The sequence below is a fragment of the Miscanthus floridulus genome, chromosome 2, assembly GCF_019320115.1.
Source record: "Miscanthus floridulus cultivar M001 chromosome 2, ASM1932011v1, whole genome shotgun sequence".
In the NCBI taxonomy this organism is placed as follows: Eukaryota; Viridiplantae; Streptophyta; class Magnoliopsida; order Poales; family Poaceae; genus Miscanthus; species Miscanthus floridulus.
This window is the reverse complement of record NC_089581.1, coordinates 129850233-129872074: the sequence shown is the minus strand read 5'-3', so window position 1 is coordinate 129872074 and position 21842 is coordinate 129850233. Positions and strand designations below refer to the sequence as shown.

General features: G+C 44.2%; 2 protein-coding genes and 1 pseudogene across 7 annotated transcripts in view; 2 read left to right on the top strand and 1 right to left on the bottom strand.

Annotated features, from left to right (window-relative positions):
- LOC136529852 (uncharacterized) overlaps positions 1 to 21842 on the bottom strand; it is a 32240-nt gene that overhangs the window by 1949 nt on the left and 8449 nt on the right. The window contains exon 5 of one of the 6 annotated variants that reach the window (XM_066522913.1): positions 3075 to 3997. The exons of 1 other annotated variant lie outside the window; for it this stretch is intronic. The gene's annotated coding sequence lies outside the window, so the exon portion shown is untranslated. Of the gene's footprint in view, positions 1 to 3074; positions 3998 to 6789; positions 6967 to 13457; positions 13572 to 16136; positions 16652 to 21842 lie in introns of those variants that run through there. 4 more of the 6 variants (XM_066522926.1, XM_066522946.1, XM_066522932.1 and 1 more) reach the window with 4 other exon arrangements.
- Positions 2269 to 5893, top strand: LOC136537058 (5-pentadecatrienyl resorcinol O-methyltransferase-like). Its single transcript, XM_066529151.1, has 3 exons — positions 2269 to 2511; positions 2588 to 2803; positions 5840 to 5893. The coding sequence occupies exons 1-3, from the start codon at positions 2269 to 2271 to the stop codon at positions 5891 to 5893; spliced, it is 513 nt and encodes a 170-aa protein (XP_066385248.1).
- On the top strand, positions 6028 to 21643 carry LOC136529930 (5-pentadecatrienyl resorcinol O-methyltransferase-like; annotated as a pseudogene).

Below are 21842 nucleotides of genomic sequence, written 5' to 3'. Positions count from 1 at the left end.
GAGGGCCGCCACCACCCGGTCTCAATAGGTGGGAAGACAAAGGAGTTTGATGAACATGCGCGCTTTGCCTAGGGAGAAACAAGAAGGAGAAGGGTTGATGACAGATATATGTTAGCTAAAGGCATGTTTGATACATTAATACTAAAAATTTACTTGCTAATAGCTAATACTGTTTTTTTTAGCTAGCTAATTTTTAGTAGGAGGTCTTGTGGATTCACCTGCTAATAGGTAGTTGGACAGTGAGTTTAAGGATGTATATGAAGTATTAGCATCTATTAACAACTAATTCAGCTAATAAAATTATTAGTTAGGAGGCCTAGCTAATAATTAGAGGGTTTATTAGCAGATCTATTTAAATTCACTAGTATTAATTTTAGCTGATAACTTTAATGCTAATGGTTTGAATATTTATATTAGATATATGCACGTGCATCACATGGGGTGACAAATTTTTGCCCACCCCTACAACAACGCACGTGCTTGTATCAGACGAACATATTAAGAAATTTATAAATCTAATTCTCTAGAAAATATAAAGCTCGTTTCATAATCTTTATCACCTATATATTGTGCAGATCTAGTTTATAGAAATAGAGTATCTCGAAGAGTATCCAATATTTTCTTCCAAAAAACATAGAGTTTTACAACTCCTAAAAAAATATTGGAAGCAACAAAGAAGGCTATCTTTAAGAGTTTCTAATAATCCAGTCCTAAAATATAAAACACAATTTCACATTAGGAATCCTATACTATTTCTAAATTATCCTAAGCACTTTTATATATTCTTTATCTCTTGTACATTTACAACAGGAACCATTTCCCACTCTTTATTCTTTCCACGTCATTTCACCTTTAGATTCACCGACAAACACGCGCGGGGAGAGAAGATACGCACAAGTCGGAAACACATAACTTTACGCGGAACATGATGACTTTTCCAAGTTTTAAAAGATTAGGAGGATGAATTAGGAGTTATTGGAGATGAGTTTTTTTTATCTCATTTCGCTAAAAACCAAGGATTAGGAAGGGATCTAGAAAACTCTTGGAGTTAGAGATGCTCAACAAAATTGGTTTTACTTTTTTTAATACAGACATGATTTATCTCAACACCTAAAAATATGAACGGGAGCTGATAAATTTAAATTAGAGTGAGATTGAAATATAAATATAAATTAACTTACTAACAAAACCAACAAGTAGTTCTCACAAAGACCAAGAGCAACACACAAGAACAGTCGCCTGATAAATTTAACACAAAGAAAGATTGTAATACGAACTTTATACTAAAATCTAGGATGGCCGATCAATTTTTGTGCACGTTGTCCGGTAAGCAAGCACAGAAACAAACACGAACTCTTAAGCCAAAAGCGAATTCACATCAGCCATGTCGAGCGTCTCCCTCCACCTTTGGTCCTAATCATGCACGATCCTGTGCCACTTTAGCCTCCGGCGCACGCTTTCCGCGGAGATTTGCGCAAGGTGCCTCGAGGTCGACGTGCGGTAAGGACTCGTTTGGTATAACTCTGATTTATTGGTGAAGTATTTTTTTTCTAGCTTTGCCAGGTCAAGCAGCTCCACTAGTGGATTTTTTTTTTCACGATCAGGCATATGGACTAGTTTTTGCTCCGGCAGTGGAGTTAAAGCTTTTTTAGAAAAATGTTTGGTAGAATAGCTTCTTCTCGTGGATTAAAACAACAGATTGTCTATACTGCGCTTCTATTTTTATTTTCTCTCTTTTTTCCTTTTTTTCCTTATTTGTTTTACTTTACTCTTATTCTCTGACCAGGGCGAGATAGCACCGCACACGAGCATATCTCTTCACCGCACACAGGCACGCTGACTGTGTACGTGTTTTTTTTACGGAGGTGGGGCTCGACACGGACCCACGCTGGCGGGTCGACGCTAGAGCGTGCCGGGTTCGTACGGACTCGCGATTAATATAAGCTGGGGGCGGAGCGATTAACTTGGCATTCGATGATAACGAGTGGAAGAGATATGAGAGAATTTTAGACTTTTAGAGCACCTCATCAAGCATAACACTATATATGTCCTGTTTGGCTTACCTCATATTCAACTTGTTCGACTTTTTTTTTTCAGCCGAAACAGTATTTTTCTCTCACAACAATTCAGCCGGAACAATATTTTCAGTCAGTTTTAGCCAAGTTTCATACCAGCGAACGAGACCATAAACTGCCTAGCGCTAGCAATCGAGAACCCGAATTAGCCAGCCAGCAGCGTATAGATACGGGACATAGATACGTGGACGCGATGGCACTCGTGGAGGAGAGCAGCCAGGACTTGCTCCAAGCTTACGTCGAGCTCTGGCACCAGTCCCTGTGCTTCGCCAAATCGATGGCTCTCGCCGTGGCGCTGGACCTCCGCATCCCGGACGCGATCCACCGCCACGGCGGCGGCGCCACCCTCCCCCAGATCCTCACTGAGACTGCGCTCCACCCAAATAAGCTTGTCTACAGGCTGACGGCAGCCTCCCGCTTCCTCGTCAGCGACGAGGTGAGCTCGGCGACCTTGGCTTCCTTCGACCAACGAGTTGATCCCACGAAACACCTCGCCGCACTTCCTGAGCGAGTGCGGCGAGGTGTTTCGTGGAATCGACTCGTTGGTCGACATCGGCGGTGGGCATGGTGGCGCCACCGCCATCGTCGCCGCTGCCTTCCCGCACCTCAAGTGCAGCCTGCTTGACCTCCCGCACGTTGTCGCTGGTGCTCCATGTGATGGCAACGTGCAGTTTGTCGCAGGCAATATGTTTGAGAGTATTCCACCAGCAACCGCTGTTTTCCTCAAGGTACATCCGTCACTGCTGACTGCTCCCTCCATTTTTCATTGTTTTTGCATTTTGAGATCCATGTCAAACGTCAAATTTGACTATCCTTTTTCTTGTCTTGCATGAGATGCTCACTCCATCACCTTAAATCAAACTATCTTAAATTTAATTGACTTTATAGAAAAAAGTAATAACATATGTGACATCAAACACTTATATATTGAAAATATATGTCATGATGTATTAGTGTCGACAAAATATCGCCGGCAGTCCACCAAGGGGTATCCCGCGATGGTAGATTTGTCGGTGGGGGTGTGCATAATCAGGAACCGGATGGTGACATAAGACGCAGAGATAGCGATTTAAACAGGTTCGGGCTGTCTGATCGACGTAATACCCTACGTCCTGTGTCTTTGGTGTATTGTATTGAGATGTAGTAGATAGATCTTGTCCGCTAAGGGACTCCTACTTCTCCTTATATACTCTGGAGGAGGTAGGGTTATAAGGAAAGTATCCTATTTGGTACTATACAATAGTTTGTGGAGCACGCCGAGCAACGCCGTGCACGTCTTGATCTTATGGGCTGGGCCACCTCTGATGGTGCGACCCATGTCTTGGGGGTCATACCCCCACAGCTAGTCTCCGAGGCTGACAGTTGGTGACGTAGTCACGTGGTGCCAGGGTCATAAAGTAGAAAACCAGCCGAGCAGGCAGCCAGTCCCTGGGCGTAGCCTCGAGATGAGAACAAGCACATTCACCGCAAGGTGAAGTGTGCCCACTTAGTCCCTGAGCCTGCTGGAAGATGAAGAATGAATCTTGTAGCAGGGTCAAAGAAGTCTGAAAGCTTGCCGACGTCGTCTGACATGCGCGTATCAAGATCCCAGATGTGCTGCCCAAGATCAGCACCCTGATCCGAACAGCATGGAACAGCTTAATAGCACACCGATGAGACGTAGCAAGATCCGAGCACCAAGGAGACCTCGGCGTAACCGGCGATGTCCGACCACCTAGGGAGTTCCCAGCGTAGCTGGCGATGAAGCATGAGCGACGAACAGTCTGGTCAACTGCTCGACGACGAAGTGAGCATTGAGTAGAAGCAACCGACGAACAGTCCAATCAACTGGTTGGCGACGGAATCCATGAACCAAGTGGTCCGACCAGTTGATCGGTGGAGAAGTCCGAGCACTAGGTGGTCCGGTCACCTGGACGATGAACCTGCAATACAAACATGTAGAACGGGTAGTACATGATATAAAAATAAATAAACTCTGGAGAAAAATCAGCAATGGTGATGAAACAACGTATGTAGTTCGGCGATCAGTTGACGTGAAGATATATTTATATTTAATATAAACCGTCCGAACAGTTAGTGTGTAGCTGAGTCTCGAGCCCTAGCTAGCCCATAGTCCATAACGTCGAGCGCGGAGCCCGTGCACGTGTAGAAGGAACGGGCGTGACCAAGGAGCCGCTGCCGACCACCCATAACGCAGAGCGCGGAGCCCGTAGCACGTGTAGGGAGGAGCCAAAGACAGGGCCGTCTCTAGAGGCATCCGAGCATCAACGTGACTGTTCGAGAGTTCGGAAAATCGTTTGGAGAGCAAATATGGAGAAAACAGTTCGGAGAAACATTATGGCGATATACGAAGGTTGAAGAATATTTAGAAAAATATTAAAGCGTGACTTAGCTTTAGATAGAAAGTCTTGTCGACGATGTATGGTGTTATCTGGTTGGCGTTGACGGCGAGCACCTGGCGGGCGGTGAGTTATTGGTGAAGGCGACCTCGGAGGTGGTTTCGAGATCGGATCTGTTGTAGCGGGGGCTGGTGTAGCCAGCGATGAATCGTCGTTGTGGACCGGCATGGATCTCCACGAGATTGATGACGAGAACGCGCTGTTGATTTGAGGTCCATCTGGCTCGCCATGGATCAAGCGCACACCCCTACCTGCCGCGCCAAGTGTCAACAGAATATCGTCGGCAGTCCACCGAGGGGTATCCCGCGATGGTAGATTTGTCGGTGGGGGTGCGCGTAATCAGGAACCGGATGGTGACACAAGGCGCAGAGACAGCGATTTAGACAGGTTCGGGCCGTCTGATCGACGTAATACCCTACGTCCTGTGTCTTTGGTGTATTGTATTGAGATGTAGTAGATAGATCTTGTCCGTTAGGGGACCTCTACCTCTCCTTATATACTCTGGAGGAGGTAGGGTTACAAAGAAAGTATCATATTTGGTACAATAGCTTGAGGATGGATTAGGAGTTATTGGAGATGAGTTTTTTCTCATTTCACTAAAAACCAAGGATTAGGAAGGGATCTACGAAACTCTTGGAGTTAGAGATGCTCAACAAAATTGGTTTTACTTTTTTTTTAATACAGACATGATTTATCTCAACACCTAAAAATATGAACGGGAGCTGATAAATTTAACTTAGAGTGAGATTGAAATATAAATGTAAATATAAATTAACTTACTAAGAAAACCAACAAGTAGTTCTCACAAAGACCAAGAGCAACACACAAGAACAGTTGCCTGATAAATTTAACACAAAGAAAGATTGTAATACCAACTTTATACTAAAATCTTCGATGGCCAATCAATTTTTGTGCACGTTGTCCGGTAAGCAAGCACAGAAACAAACACGAACTCTTAAGCCAAAAGCGAATTCACATCAGCGATGTCGAGCGTCTCCCTCCACCTTTGGTCCTAATCATGCACGACCCTGTGCCACTTTAGCCTCCGCCAAACGCTTTCCACGGAGATTTGCGCCAGGCGCCTCGAGGTCGACGTGCGGTAGGGGCTCGTTCGGTATAACTCTGCTCTATTGGTGGAGTACTTTTTCTAGCTTTGGCCGGTGAAGCAGCTCCGCTAGTGGATTTTTTTTTTCTCGATCAGGCATATGGACTAGTTTTTCTCCGCTAGTGGAGTTAAAGCTTTTTTAGAAAAACGTTTGGTAGAATTTAAAACAACAGATTGTCTATACTGCGCTTCTATTTTTATTTTCTCTCTTTTTTCTTTTTTTCCTTATTTGTTTTACTTTACTCTTATTCCCTGACCAGGGCGAGATAGCACCGCACACGAGCATATCTCTTCACCGCACACAGGCACGCTGACTGTGTGCGTGTTTTTTTTTTTACGGGAGGTGGGCTCGACACGGACCCACGCGGGCGGGTCGACGCTAGAGCATGCCGGGTTCGTACGGACTCGCGATTAATATAAGCTGGGGGCGGAGCGATTAACTTGGCATTCGATGATAACGAGTAGAAGAGATAAGAGAGAATTTTAGACTTTTAGAGCACCTCAACAAGCAGAACACTATATAAACTGCCTAGCGCTAGCAATCGAGAACCAGAATTAGCCAGCCAGCAGCGTATACATACGGGACATAGATACGTGGACGCGATGGCACTCGTGGAGGAGAGCAGCCAGGACTTGCTCCAAGCTTACGTCGAGCTCTGGCACCAGTCCCTGGTCCCTGTGCTTCACCAAATCGATGTCTCTCGCAGTGGCGCTGGACCTCCGCATCCCCGACGCGATCCACAGCAACGGCGGCGGCGCCACCCTCCCCCAGATCCTCACTGATACTGCGCTCCACCCAAATAAGCTTCGTGCCCTACGCAGCCTTATGCGCGCGCTCACCGCCTTGGGCACCTTCAGCGTCCAGCCACCACCAACCAGCGGTGATGATTCAAACGTCGACGCGCCGGGCGAAGCTGTCTACAGGCTGACGGCAGCCTCCCGCTTCCTCGTCAGCGACGAGGTGAGCTCGGCGACCTTGGCTTCCTTCGACCAACGAGTCGATTCCACGAAACACCTCGCCGCACTTCCTGAGCGAGTGCGGCGAGGTGTTTCATAGAATCGAAACGTTGGTCGACATCGGTGGTGGGCATGGTGGTGCCACCGCCATCGTCGCCGCTGCCTTCCCGCACCTCAAGTGCAGCGTGCTTGACCTCCCGCACGTTGTCGCTGGTGCTCCATGTGATGGCAACGTGCAGTTTGTCGCAGGCAATATGTTTTTAGAGTATTCCTCCTGCAACCGCTGTTTTCCTCAAGGTACATCCGTCACTGCTAACTGCTCCCTCCATTTTTCATTGTTTTTGCATTTTGAGATCCATGTCAAACTTCAAATTTGACTATCCTTTTTCTTGTCTTGCATGAGATGCTCACTCCATCACCTTAAATCAAACTATCTTAAATTTGACTGACTTTATAGAAAAAAGTAATAACATATGTGACATCAAACACTTATATATTGAAAATATATGTCATGATGTATTAGTGATACTAATCTGGTATCTTAAAATAGTTTGACTTAAGACAACTCTATAAGTTAATTTAGGTTGTGTTTCATGGGGATCTAGATTTTTGTAGAAACGTTCCAGATCTATATTATCTCATAAAACGTTTTGGGTGATGAATCAGAATGACTTTACAAAACCGTTTGGTTATGAGCTTAGATCCTTATGCCCACAAGATTCTTTTTACATAAAAATCATATGAATGAAAATAAGCTTCAAAAAAATTCCAAACTTTGTGTGGACAACGAACAACTTAAATATTCCATCCGTTCCAAATTATAAGTCGCTTTGACTTTTTTGGTTTCTCCATTTTGCTATGTATCTAGACATATATTATATATGGATACATAGCAAAATGGATATACAAAAAAGTCAAAGCAACTTATAATTTGGAACGAATGAGTACAGTCCATTATAATTTGCTGCACTTAAAAATGACAATTCAAGAAAAATATAGTCGCTAGTGTATAGCCAGGGGTGGAGTTGGAGAAAATTTGGGAAGGTGCGCTTACCTTGTAAGTGCATACATTTTTATAGGGATGCGTATATGATAAAAATTTGATCATAATCATTGCTTTTTCGTTTTTAGGTGGGTGCGCCCGCACTCCTTGCCTAGGGCATAGATCTGCCTCTATGTGTAGCAAGCACCAAAATGGAATCCTTCGAAACTAGTGTCTAGGACCGTTTTCACATGTGTCTGAAACCAAAGGCTACGTAATATTTGTGTTTGGCAGTGATTCTAACGTTTTAGCATAGAATTGGAGTCGTTCTAGCATTGCCAAACAAACTCTTAATTTGGAATGAATGGAGTAGAAGTAAAGGGCTCTGACATCATAAATGTGCTATTATCTTTGAATCCAAACACCAAAGACCCTTTTCTTCATTACCTATCGATTAGTTTGATGATTACCTATGCCAGACAACCTTACATGACTAGAGTGACTAAAAGCATCTAGGCCCCTAGTTGGGTTTCAGTGATTAATGACAATACATGATTACTGTGACTAACGTGTGTTTTGTAGAGGCAATTAAGTTAGGTCACGGTAATGGAGATCGATTGGGCTATCATGGTGGTCATGCCCCTACGATGGAAATCATTTTGGTTTTCAAAGGATGGACGACAAGGTAAAGGATGGACTAGTTCTAAGTGTCGTTTGGTATTGAGGAGACACTTAGAGTAGTTTAGGACTTTGTTTTTCCTTTGGCTGTACTATTAAGGGGGGTATGGACGGGTAGCTTGACCTAGGTGAGTCTAGTGAGTTAGGTGTGGTGCACACTTACTAAATCTAGCACTAGGTAGCTCCTAAAAAGCCCTTAGATCCATTGGAGCAAACTTCATTCACGTATGATCGAGAGTTGGAAGTGAATGGGGGTCAAATGCTGACCGGATGCTTGTTTCGGAGTGACCGGACGCTAGCGCAGAGTCTGGTCAGTTCATTTGATCAAGGTGATATTGTCCGGACGCGACCGGACGCTGAGAGGTGAGTGACCAGACAATGGGTGCTAGCGTTCGATTGACTCCAGTAAGGTTCCAGAGAGGGAAAATCGTGACTAGATGTGTCCGGTCAGTGCTGACCGGACGCTGGGGAGAACTGACCGGAGCGTCTGGTCAACATGACCGGAGCGTCCGGTCACCCCGCAGAGGCACATAACAGTTCGTTTTTCAACCAAGGTTATAAATACTTCCTCCATTCGTGTGAGGGGTGACTTTTGCTCATTCCAACAGCTGAGAAACACCTTTGAGAGTGCCAAGAAGAGTAAGGTTCTAGTGAGGTGATTGAGATTTGAGAATCCCAAAGAGAGCCCTCATTAGTGAAAGCAAGAGTAGCAAAATATGCATCCACCCTTCTCATTAGGCTTGTCGTGGTCAAGTGAGAGTTCGTGCTTGTTACTCTTGGTGATCGCCATCACCTAGATGGCTTGGTGGTGATTGAGAGCTTGGTGATCATCTGGCGGAGCTTGTGGATGACCCAACTCAAATTGTGAGCGGTTGTGGGTGATTCACCGCGATGGAGTGTCAAAGAATCAACCCATAGAGAGCACTTGATCCTTGCGCGGATCAAGGGGGAGCTACACCCTTGCGCGGGTGCTCCAATGAGGACTAGTGGGGAGTGGTGACTCTCCGATACCTCGACAAAATATCACCACGTTCCTCCTTCTCTCTTTACTTTGAGCAATTCAATTCTTGTCATTTACATTCATAGAATTACTATGCTAGAGTAGGATTGAAACATAGGTTGCTAAACTTTTGTGTGGTAGATCAATAGAAATACTTTCTAGGCACAAGGGGTTAATTGGGCTAACCGTAGGACTTAATTATTGTAAAGAAATTTAGAATTAGCCCAATTCATCCCCCCCTCTTGGGCATCTTGATCCTTTCAATTGGTATCAGAGCTTCATGCTCACGTATTTAGGCTTAACCGCCTAGTAAAAGATGTCTTACGGGGATGGACCTCCTCCTATCTTTGAGGGGGGTGATTTTCCTTATTGGAAAATCTGCATGGAGACGTATTTAGAAGCTCTAGACGTTGGAATACTTAGAGTCGCCTCACAAGGCTTCCCAAAACCTTGGGATGCTACACACCTATAAGGTGATGAGGTAAATTACGAGAAATGGAATGCAAAGGCTCGAAACACCATCTTTAGAGGCCTTTGCAAAGATGTGTTTAATCGGGTGAGGAACCACAAGGACGCCCACGCACTATGGTCGGATGTTTGTGCACTCCATGAGGGAACAAAGAGTGAGCGTGAGGAACGCTATCATCTTGTCATGAAAAAGCTTAACTCGTTTGAGATGCTTCCTAAAGAATATACTAATGAGATGTACTCATGTTTGAATGTTCTTGTAGAGAAAGTCAATGGACTTGGACTCACTCAAATGCAACCATCCGATGTTGTAAGAAAAATCTTGAGTGTCCTCCCCATTGATAAATATGGCCATATTGTGATCGTGCTTCATCAAGGTGATCTTTTCACCGCTACACCAACACAAATCTTGGGAAAGATCAATGCTCATGAGATGTACATGCACATCACATCACAAGATGGCTCATTCTCTACTAAGAAGAAAGAAAAAGACTTAGCATTCAAAGCTAGCCAAGAGAAGGGCAATGCAAGGCTTGAGTATGAGAGCTCAAGTGATGATAAAGTTGATGATGTAAGTCTTGCTCTCATGGTTAGAAGAACCGCCAAGATGCTAAAGAAGCTCAACAAGAGTGGCATCAAGTTTGATGGCAAGAAGAAGAAGTTCTTCACTAGCTCTAGAAGGAAGACAATCTCTGAGATGGATTGCTACAATTGTGGAGAACTTAGTCATCTAGCACACCAATGCACCAAGCCCAAGAAAGACAAGTTTAAGAACAAGTACAAGGGCAAGGGCAAGAAAGATGACTCAAGCAATGAAGAAGAAGATGAGAAGAAGAAAAACAAGCCATATAAGAAGAGAGATGGCAAGAAGGACTTCCACAAGAAGAAGCAAACTGAAAAGGCATACATCATCGGTGATTGGCTCACAGACATTGATTCATCTAGTGGCTCATTCGATGATGATAATGACAACAAGAAGGTGGCCGCCATTGTTATTGACTCTTCATCATCTTCACTGCCACCACCACCATCATCCTCTACACACCTATGCCTTATGGCCAAGGGTGATCGCAAGGTATCAAATGATGATAGTAGTGGTGATGAACATGCTAGCAATGATGATAGCGATAGTGATGATGATGAATATGAATCACCTTCTTATGATAATCTTGTTAAATTGATAAATCAATACACTAAGATCATTAGAAAGACTAGAGCTAAGAATGAAAAACTAGAAGCTAAGAATGATTATCTTTTAGCTAAATATGATAATGCCGAAAAGACTATTGAGCTTAGAGAAGCAAATGATGCTATATCATCTAAACTCGAGGAGCTCAAATCTTCTAAGAAAGAGCTTAAAGATAAACATGACAAACTTGAGAGGATACACAATGAGCTCGTCACTAGCCACAACATGCTAAAAGAAGAATATACTACTCTTAAGATTAATCATGATAATCTTATCATTGCTCAAGAATATTTATCTAATGAGCCACATGATGCTACTAACAATGTTGTTAAGATTGATATAGCTACATCATGTGATGATTTGATCATTGAGAGCATTGAGCAAAGTTCTAGTAGCAAGGTCAAGCAAGTGGTTGAGACCGATAGTTATGATGAGTATATCAAGCTCAAGAATGACAATGAAAAGCTTAAGAAAGATCTTGAAGAGCTCAAAACCACCAACACCATAGTGCTAGAAACTCTTGATCATGATGGTGATTTGATTTTTGAGAATGAGAAGTTAAAAGAAGAGAACAAGAAGCTCAAGGAAGAGAAAAATAATGATGCACTCAAGTAAGAGAACAAGAAGCTCAAATTGGAGAAAGAGCATCTCAAGATTGGATTGAGCAAGTTCACAAGAGGCAAGCATCTTCAAAGTGAACTACTAATAAACACCATCATGAAGATGGATAGAAGTGGCATTGGGTACTTGGCAAACCAAGAGAAGAAGGCTCAAGCTCAACAACAACACAAGTCAAAGCTAAAGCCAAAGAGATGTTTTGAGTATGGACAAGAAGGCCACTTTACCCATGAGTGCCAAACTCCACCACCACAACTCTTGCCCAAGCATGCTAGACCTTTTGCCTTCAATGCTCATTACATGCTTAGAAAGGACTCTAGTGGAAAGATGAAAGTCATGTTCTTAGGACCTCCCAACAATAATAGGCCTAAGAAAATTTGGGTAGCAAAGTCACTTGTTGAGAAGGTGAAAGGCCCTCAAGTTTGGGTTCTTAAAGCTTGATCTCTTGTGTGTAGGTGAACTACAAGACCGGTGGAAGTCATTGGGTTATTAATAGTGGTTGCACACAACATATGACCGGTGATCCTCGTATGTTCACCTCACTAGATGAAGAAGTAGATGGATAAGAAAAAATCACATTTGGAGATAATTCAAAGGGCAAGGTTAAAGGATTGGGCAAAGTGGCAATATTAAATGATCATTCTATCTCAAATGTGCTATATGTTGCTTCATTGTGCTTTAACTTGCTATCCGTTGGACAATTGTGTGATCTTGGTTTCCAATGCTTGTTTATCGAGAAGGAAGTTGTTGTATCTAAGAAGGATGATAATCAAGTGATATTCAAAGGATTTAGATACAACAACCTATATCTAGTATACTTTACCTCCGAAGATGCTAATTTAAAGACTTGCCTATTCACCAAAACAACACTTGGGTGGCTATGGCATAGAAGACTTGCTCATGTTGGGATGAGCTCACTCAAGAAGCTAATGAAGAATGATTTGGTGAGAGGGTTGAAGGATGTGAAGTTTGAGAAGGACAAGCTTTGTAGTGCATGTCAAGCCAGCAAGCAAGTTGCAAATACTCAACCAACAAAAGCTTTCATGTCAACCACAAGAGTGCTAGAATTCCTTCATATGGACCTATTTGGACCAACAACATACAAAAGTTTGGGAGGAAATCTTTATTGTCTTGTAATTATTGATGACTATTCAATATACACATGGGTATTCTTCCTTTATGACAAATCCGAAGTTGCATCTTGCTTCAAGAAGTTTGCCAAGAGAGCACAAAATGAATTTGAAGTGAAGCTCAAGAAGATTAGAAGTAACAATGGTAAAGAATTTGACAACATAAATATAGAAGCCTATTGTGATGAAGTTGGGATCAAGCATGAGGTCTCCACAACATATACTCCTCAACAAAATGGTGTAGTTGAGAGAAAGAATCGAACATTGATCACTCTTGCAAGAACAATGCTTGATGAGTACAACACCCCCAAAGCTCTATGGGTGGAAGGTATCAACACCACTTGCTATACATCCAACCACCTATTCCTTCAAAAGTTTTTTGGTAAAACATCTTATGAGTTGCTCAATAGGAAGAAGTCAGACGACTCCTTCTTTAGGGTGTTTGGTTGCAAATGCTACATTTACAATAAGCGGCAACACCTAGGGAAGTTTCAAAGACATTGTGATACTAGTTTTTTTGTTGGTTACTCATCAAAGTCCAAAGCATATAGAGTATTTAATCATGCCATCGGCTTGGTTAAAGAAACATATGATGTGGAATTTGATGAATCTAACGGCTCCCAAGGAGCACATGAGAATCTTGATGATGTAGGTGATGAACCATTAAGGGAGGCTATGAAAAACATTCCAGTTGGAGACATTAAGCCTAATGATGATGAGGATAATGTACAAGTGATCAATCCACCTTCTTCATCAAGTGTGCCACAAGATGGTGAAAAAGATGGAATAGTAGAAAATAAAGACACTCATGTCTCCCATGAGCAAATGGTGGTACAAGCATAAGATGTTGATGCTCCACAACCTCCCCCTCAAGTGGTTGATAGAAGAAATTCACCTCTACTTCAAGCTCATCCACAAGATCACATCATAGGGAGTCCATCAAAGGGAGTAATGACTCGCTCACAAAAACCTGCTTCATTTATTAAACATCACTCTTTTGTCTCTTGCTTTGAGCCTACTAAGGTAGAAGAAGCTCTTTAAGATCCAGATTGGATAAATGCCATGCATGAAGAGTTAAATAACTTCACCCATAATGAAGTTTGGACTTTTGAAGAGCGACCACAAGGTGCAAGAGTCATTGGAATAAAGTGGGTGTTCCGCAATAAGCAAGATGATCAAGGTGTTGTTGTAAGGAACAAGGCAAGACTAGTTACAAAGGGGTTCTCTCAAGTTGAAGGTTTGGATTTTGGAGAGACCTTTGCACCGGTTGCAAGACTAGAAGCCATCCGTATCCTCCTTGCATATGCATCACATCATAAAATGAAACTATATCAAATAAATGTAAAAAGTGCATTTTTAAATGGCTTTATTAATGAACAAGTCTATATTGATCAACCTCCCGGGTTTGAAAACCCTACATATCCTAATCATGTTTATAGGTTATCCAAGGCGCTATATGGGCTTAAGCAAGCCCCAAGAGCTTAGTATGAGCGTCTTTAGGACTTCCTCATTGAGAAGGACTTCACCATTGGGAAGGTCGACACCACACTATTCACCAAGAAGCTTGATGGACATATCTTCATTTGTCAAGTGTATGTTGATGATATCATCTTTGGATCATTAAATGAAGATTTTTGTAAAGAGTTTGGTGAATTGATGTTGAAGGAGTTCAAGATGTCAATGATTGGAGATCTTACATTCTTTCTTGGTTTTCAAGTCAAGTAAATGAGAGAAGGGATTTTCATCTCTCAAGAAAAATATACAAATGATCTTCTCAAGAGATTCAAGATGGATGAATGTAAGCCAATCAAGACACCAATGCCAACTAATGGACATCTCGACCTAAATGAGGAAGGTAACACAGTTGATCAAACTCTCTACCGCTCTATGATTGGTAGCTTGTTATATTTAACCGCATCTAGGCCCGACATCATGTTTAGTGTGTGTGTGTGTATGTGTGCTAGATTTTAAGCTAATCCTAAGAAAACTCATTTGAATGCCGTTAAAAAGATCCTTAGGTATGTTAACCACACACCAAGCATTGGCCTTTGGTATTCCAAAGGAGCTATATTTGAATTAGTTGGCTATTCCGATTTGGATTACGCCGGTTGCAAAGTTGATAGAAAAAGCACATCCAAAGGGTGTCATTTGCTTGGTAGATCACTTGTGTCTTGGTTCTCCAAGAAACAAAATAGTGTGGCTTTGTCCACCACCGAAGCGGAATACATTATCATGGATGCTTGTTGTGCACAAATACTTTATATGAAACAAACTTTGCTAGACTATGGTGTAGTTCTAGAAAAAGTACATCTTTTGTATAATAATGAAAGTGCGGTAAAACTTGTAAATAATCCGGTTCAACACTCTCGCACCAAGCACATAGATATCCACCATCACTTTCTTAGAGATCATGTTGCAAAGAATGATATTTCATTAGAAGGTGTAAGGACCGAGGATCAATTGGTGGATATCTTCACTAAACCACTAGATAAGGCGACTTTTTATCGATTGCGGAATGAGCTCAATGTGCTTGATTTTTGTAACTTCACTAAAAATTGAGCTTGTGTTGTCCCTTGCATTGCATTATAATATACAACATGCTTACTTTTTGGTAATGCTTATAGGGCTTTTCTAACCTGGTTAAGATAACTGTCGTAAAGCATGTGAAGAAGCTTAACCTTGGATCAAACTTTACAAGCAACTAGATTTACTTTCAAGTATTGCATTGCATATGCATGAATGTTGTTTTATCGTTTATCTTCAATTGCCCTCTTATTGCCTATTTTCTTAAAAAGAATTATAGCCTAAGGCAAAATATTTTGAAAAATTTGAGGGTTTGAGAGAGGTCACTCACATTAATCCCAATTGGTGTTTATTTGGATCTTATTGGAGTTGGGACTTGATTGGAAATAGGCAGCATGAATGTCTTTGAAAATTTATTAGAAAAAGAGTGACCGGACACTGTACCGGACTCTAAAGTCTAGCGTCCGATCAGTTCATAGGAGGTCAACCTGCTGTGATGGAGTGACCGGACTCTGCTGTTCAGCGTCTGGTCAGATGATGTTCTTGCGTCCGGTCGAGCGAAGACGATAGAGATAGGATGGACTAGACTCTTGCTGTGTCCGGTTAGTTATGATTGGACGCGTCTGGTCATGATTCTAGGGGTTTTGCACCTCTCTGGAATCGACCGGACGCTAGGTGGTAGCGTCCGGTCGCTGCCACCGGAGCATCTGGTCAATAGGAAACGTGTGGTTTTAGGACTTCTTCCTCGTTTCCTTATCTGTCACGGTGGGCCACCTCATATAACCGCAGCACTGCCTTGACATTGCCCCGCATCGCGCTGACTTCGTCATCTCGAGCCGCCACGCCACGCCCTAGCCGTCGTATCTGCCAGCGCTACTCCTGCCCGTGCCACCTGCTCCGCGACGCCTACCCATAGTCGTGCCACCACACCCTGCATGCGCCATGCCCATACCGCTCCCTACGTCGCTGTGCTGCACAGCCCCACGCCATCCACGCCCACGCTGTGCTCCAGCGCCGCTGCCCATGGCGTGCCCTAGCGCTGCCGTGCCCCTGCCCTACCTCAGTGCCGCATCTAGAGCCCTACCGGAACCCTACCCGCTGATCCATGCCCGATCCAGCGCAACATTGTTTCGCCAAACCCTAGCCTCGCATTGCTGATTCGGTGGTTCCCCGATTCGTTCCTCTTCTCGTCGATTCACCGGTTTGTAAGGTAGCAAGCCCTCATTTCCAATTTTGAATCTATTGCTTGCTTTCTTAGGGTTTCGTATCTCTAGATATATTGTATTTATTTGTATATCTTATCTATTCGATTATGCAGCGAGTCAATGTCATTGTGGTCCCATTGGTAGTTGTCAGTCAACTTGAGACCAAGCTCACGAGTACGGATCGAGGCCAAGCCTCGAAAGTGACAGTTGATAGTTGATTCTTGTCAGGGCAGTTGTTCTTTTCAGCTTCATCAGATGGCTCAAGTCAAGAATGTCGGAGGAGGTCCCGGTGATGAGGATCTGAGGCCCCCGCCTCGCCAGCCTACAGATACAAAAGGCAGGGTGACAAAGAAGCTAGCAACAAAGAAGCACAAATACCCTAATGTAGATACAGCGAGAGCAGCCGCAGTTGCAGAGGTCACAGAGCGTGCAGAGAAAGGAGGTACTTGGAGTGGTGTTGTTATTATAGATCAGCTTTCTTCATCTATGAGGGCTGCACTTGAGCAGGTTGAGTGTCGTCATGGTGGTCTAGCTGGGACTGTCATGGTTGAAGGACGACGTGTGGCTATTGATGAGAGTCAGCCTCAGGGGGAGTCACAGCAGCAGCCACAGTTAGCAGAGCAGACTCAGGAGGGAGAGTAGGCCGAGGAGGCAGAGCAGACACATTAGTGACAACTTTGCCACTCTGGTCGTACCCGTGCTCTAGTCACACCGAGGTCAGAGACACAGCGGAGGGGTTCTCGTCCACTGCCTAGACCACAGGGTCCGCCTCCAGTGACTCACTTAGATTTGAGGGCCACCACGGCCAAATAGGTGCAGCAGCTCAGATTTGTGGACTTTGAGCAGTGGTTCCCGTCGAGGAGCGATGACCAAGCTTCAGAGGGTTTCTACACACCACTGCAGGAAGATTTTTATAATGCATATCTTAATAGTGGGGTAGTATTCAGATCTTAGAGGGTGTGCAACATTGAGTCCATTGTAGCAGTAGCTAGAGAGCATATTTGCCCTTACCTAGCTTACCTGCCAGGGCTGACCGATTTACTTGGACGGACAAGCTTATATGTTCCATCTTGGGTCCGTTAGTTCTATGCTACACTCTGGATTGATCCGCAGCACAGATTCATTCACTTTGCTTTTAGAGATAGAGATTACAGACTGATGAGCTCAAGGGTCAGAGAGATTCTTAGGCTTTAGAAGCAGCCAGTCTAGCTTCATGAGGTTTGCTATGGACAGACAGCGCCTCCTAGACGCCCTCATGGCGGTATGGTGCCCTCTACAGATCTAGTCTGCCATTGCTTCACAGAGCCTTTCGGCGAGGGGTCGAGTAGGACACCCAGTGATCTCACTCTTACTACTAGAGTGCTTGATGCTATTATGAGGAGGACCCTGCTTTCGAGGATGGGGTATCGCGAGGGCTTGACACGCTTATAGCTATGGCTACTAAACTATCTGATGCAGCAGACTGTGTTTAACATTTAGGATCTCCTTCTATCAAAGATGGAGGATACTATTACAGAGGGGTTCAGGGGTCACAGGCAGCTGCCATATGCTCACTAGATTATATTCTTGATCCATAGGACAGTTACTGTGAGGCCACCTGAGATGATGGTAGAGTATAGTGGTGCTACTATAGAGTTCCCTGCATACAACATGACTCAGATGATCCGCCATAGTGTAGTGAGGACACCACAGCCGCGCCGTCATCCAGAGGTGCCAGAGACTGTAGCCCAATAGGATGAGACCATCAAGGGCATAGTAGCTACAGAGGAGGAGCAGTTAGATGCTCAGCAGGAGGGGATGGTCGAGAGCGACCCCAGTGATAGCTCAGATGATAACTACCATGATATCCCTCAGATGCCTCCACGATGACATGACCATGAGGCTGGTAGCTCCAGCTCAGCTCCACCTACACCACAGACAGACCCCGCTCTACTTGCCATACTTGAGCAGATGAGGCAAGATCAGGCTCGCCAGGCTCAGGAGACCGCTGCTACATTTGCATAGTTTCAGACTCGGCAAGATGAGTTCTAGTGGCGCAACAGGCAATCCAGTAGTAGCAGGCTATATAGCAGCAGCAGCAGCTTCTCATGCAGCAGCAGCTACTTGGGTTTATGCAACATGTAGTGATAGCTATTGGGGCTCCACCGCCACAGCCTTCACCCTAGCTTGGTCAGCTTGCCACCACTTCTATGACTCCAGTTGTACAGCCCAGTGGGCTTCAGAGTCAGGGACAGCTAGTGCCACAGTTTCCTTCACCTACAGAGAAGGTGTCCCAGTGGTTTGCTTCATCAGTGCTAGCCCCGCAGTTCACTCCTCTTCATACGGGCTTTACTCCACCTCAGAGTTCGTCAGTGATCACCCTAGTTTTCAAGAGCCTTGGTGCTTCATTTAGTGAGTTGATAGGGCATCCTACACCGCTAGAGCTACATGTCCTAGTTCTTTCCACAGTTGCACCTATTACTGAGACTACCGAGACGCTCCCTTCATCAGTTGCATCATCAGAGCAGGCAGCGCCACTTATAGATCTGACCCAGGCCGCTTCAGCATCGCTTCCTGCTATAGAGGGTCAGACTGCTCAGAGTTCAGGATCAAATGATGATGGCGCATAGTTCCAGCTCGCTCCTCGTACCTCGGTGCCCGACTCGTCCACTGCAGCCCCACCGACCGACCCTTAGGTTTTGGTGTTTGATGCTAAAGTGGGAGAGGGATCGAGTATGCTAGTCTTAGGGGGAGCGATACATTTAGGGGGAGTCTAAGCGATACATTTAGGGGAGTCTATCTATTAGCTTATCTATTACATTTGGAGTTTTATGTGTGATACATTTTGCATTCATATTTACTATTATGCATTGAACTACTAAAGTGTGATCGTAATCGTGATATTAATGTGATCGTGATATTTATGTGATATGTGACATGTGTGCTCTCTACTTTGAATCATTTATATGCCATATCACTTGTGTTATGCTCATTTGCTTTGCTTTCGCGTTTTACTCCGATGCAAATAGGCTTTATTACTTGTACTCTTGCTTATTTCATATCTTTTGAGTACATCATGTTGGCTTGGGTCATATAAGCATGCCTAACTCTTTTGTTCTTATTGTCAAAGGCTTATATGAACCAAGCATATTAAAAACCTCATCTCTTTCACATACTCGAGGTGGTATTATCATCAATCACCAAAAAGGGGGAGATTGAAAGCATCTAGGCCCCTAGTTGGGTTTCGGTGATTAATGACAATACGCGATTTTTATGACTAACGTGTGTTTTGCAAAGGCAATTAAGTTAGGCCACAGTAATAGAGATCGATTGGGCTATCATGGTGGTCATGCCCCTACAATGGAAATTGTTTTGGTTTTCAAAGGATGGACAACAAGGTTAAGGATGGACTAGTTCTAAGTATCGTTTGGTGTTGAGGAGACACTTAGAGTAGTTTAGGACTTTGTTTTTCCTTTGGTCGTACTATTAAGGAGGGTATGAATATGTAGCTTGACCTAGGTGAGTCTAGTGAGTTAGGTGTGGTGCACACTTGCTAAATCTAGCACTAGGTAGCTCCTAAAAAGCCCTTAGATCTATTGGAGCAAACTTCATTCACGTATGATCTAGTGTTGAAAGTGAATGGGGTCAAATGCTTACCGGACGCTGGTTTCAGAGTGACCGGATGCTGGCGCAGAGTCTGGTCAGTTCATTTGATCAAGGTGATATCGTTTGGACGTGACCGGATGCTGGCACTGGGTGCCAGCGCCCGGTCGACTCCAGTAAGGTTTCAGAGAGGGAAAATCGTGACCGAACACGTCTGGTCAGTGCTGACCAGACGTTGTCTAGCGTCTGGTCACAACTTAAACACTGGAGATCGGAGAGAACTGACCGGAGCATCCGGTCACCCCGCAGGGGCACATAACGGTTCATTTTTCAACCAAGGTTATAAATACTTCCTCTATTCGTGTGAGGGGTGACTTTTGCTCATTCCAACAACTAAGAAACATCTTTAAAAGTGCCAAGAAGAGCAAGGTCCTAGTGAGGTGATTGAGATTTGAGAATCCTAAAGAGAGCCCTCATTAGTGAAAACAAGGGTAGCAAAATGTGCATCCACCCTTCTCATTAGGCTTGTCGTGGTCAAGTGAGAGTTCGTGCTTATTACTCTTGGTGATCGCTATCATCTAGACGGCTTGGTGGTGATTGGGAGCTTGGTGATCATCCGGCGGAGCTTGTGGATGACCCAACTCAAGTTGTGAGAGGTTGTGGGTGATTCACCGCGACGGAGTGTCAAAGAATCAACCCGTAGAGAGCACTTGATCCTTGCGCGGATCAAGGGAGAGCTACACCCTTGCGTGGATGCTCCAACGAGGACTAGTGGGGAGTGGCGACTCTCCAATACCTCGGTAAAACATCGCCGCGTTCCTCCTTCTCTCTTTACTTTGAGCATTTACTTTGAGCAATTCAATTCTTGTCATTTACATTCATAGAATTGTCATGTTATAGTAGGATTGGAACATATGTTGCTAAACTTTTGTGCGGTAGATCAATAGAAACATTTTCTAGGCACAAAGGGTTAATTAGGTTAACCGTATGACTTGATTATTGCAAAAAAAAATTAGAATTAGCTCAATTCACGTCTCCTCTTGGGCATCTTGATCCTTTCAGTGACGATGAGTGTGTCAAGATATTGAAGAAATGCAAGCAAGCCATATCTCCACGTGATGCAGGAGGGAAGGTAATAGATGGGAAGGTAATAATCCTGGACATGGTAACTGGATATGGGGAGCCAAACATAAAGCATCTACAGACACAAATTATGTTTGATTTGTATATTATGTCGGTTAATGGAGCTGAGCGCGACGAGCAAGAGTGGAAGAAGATTTTCAATGAAGCTGGATTCAAAGACTACAAAATCCTGCGCGTTGTTGGCGCTCTATCGGTCATCGAGGTCTACCCATGACTGCTTGGTGAACGAAGGCCTCCGTAATAATAAACTGAAGATGCACCGTGAAGGTGCTGACAGTTTTATGAACTGTTCTTTTTAGTGTAACCTGTTCACCCCCTTACCCAATGTTGTTGTTGTGATGTCTGGGTTTAGCGGTGGCCCATGTAATCTGTACACCTCACTTGTCAATGGAGTCCAGTTTGTGTTATCTCCTGGTGTCTCTTCTTTTTTATGCATAAATCGATCTCGTTGCTCTCTTGGAACGTCCGCGGTCTCGGCCAGGACGATAAATGTGATGATGTCCTCTCCGAGCTCATCAGCGCCGCGTCCATTTTTCTATCATAGCAAATTAGCTTCAGTGAGCTTTAATACAGCCTCGTGAAAGCTCGCTCGTTCCTCCCCGTGCGCCTCTCTGAACACATCTGCCGCGATCCAGCTGGAGTTGCAGGTGGGATTGTTCTCGCCTTCGCCTGGGACCCTACCGCCCTCGCTCTAATCAGCTCTTCGCAGAGCCCCTATTCCGTCTCTGCTATGCTGTCTTTTCGTGCAGACGGGAGCACCTTCACCTGCACTTGCATCTACGTCCCCA

Bases quoted from the DNA above. Each gene is read 5' to 3' on its own strand.
- LOC136537058 (XM_066529151.1), top strand. From the start codon at position 2,269: ATGGCACTCGTGGAGGAGAGCAGCCAGGACTTGCTCCAAGCTTACGTC. The intron at 2,512-2,587 runs GTGAGCTCGGCG...TTCCTGAGCGAG, and splicing joins GCTTCCTCGTCAGCGACGAG to TGCGGCGAGGTGTTTCGTGG. The intron at 2,804-5,839 runs GTACATCCGTCA...TTCCCTGACCAG, and splicing joins CAACCGCTGTTTTCCTCAAG to GGCGAGATAGCACCGCACAC.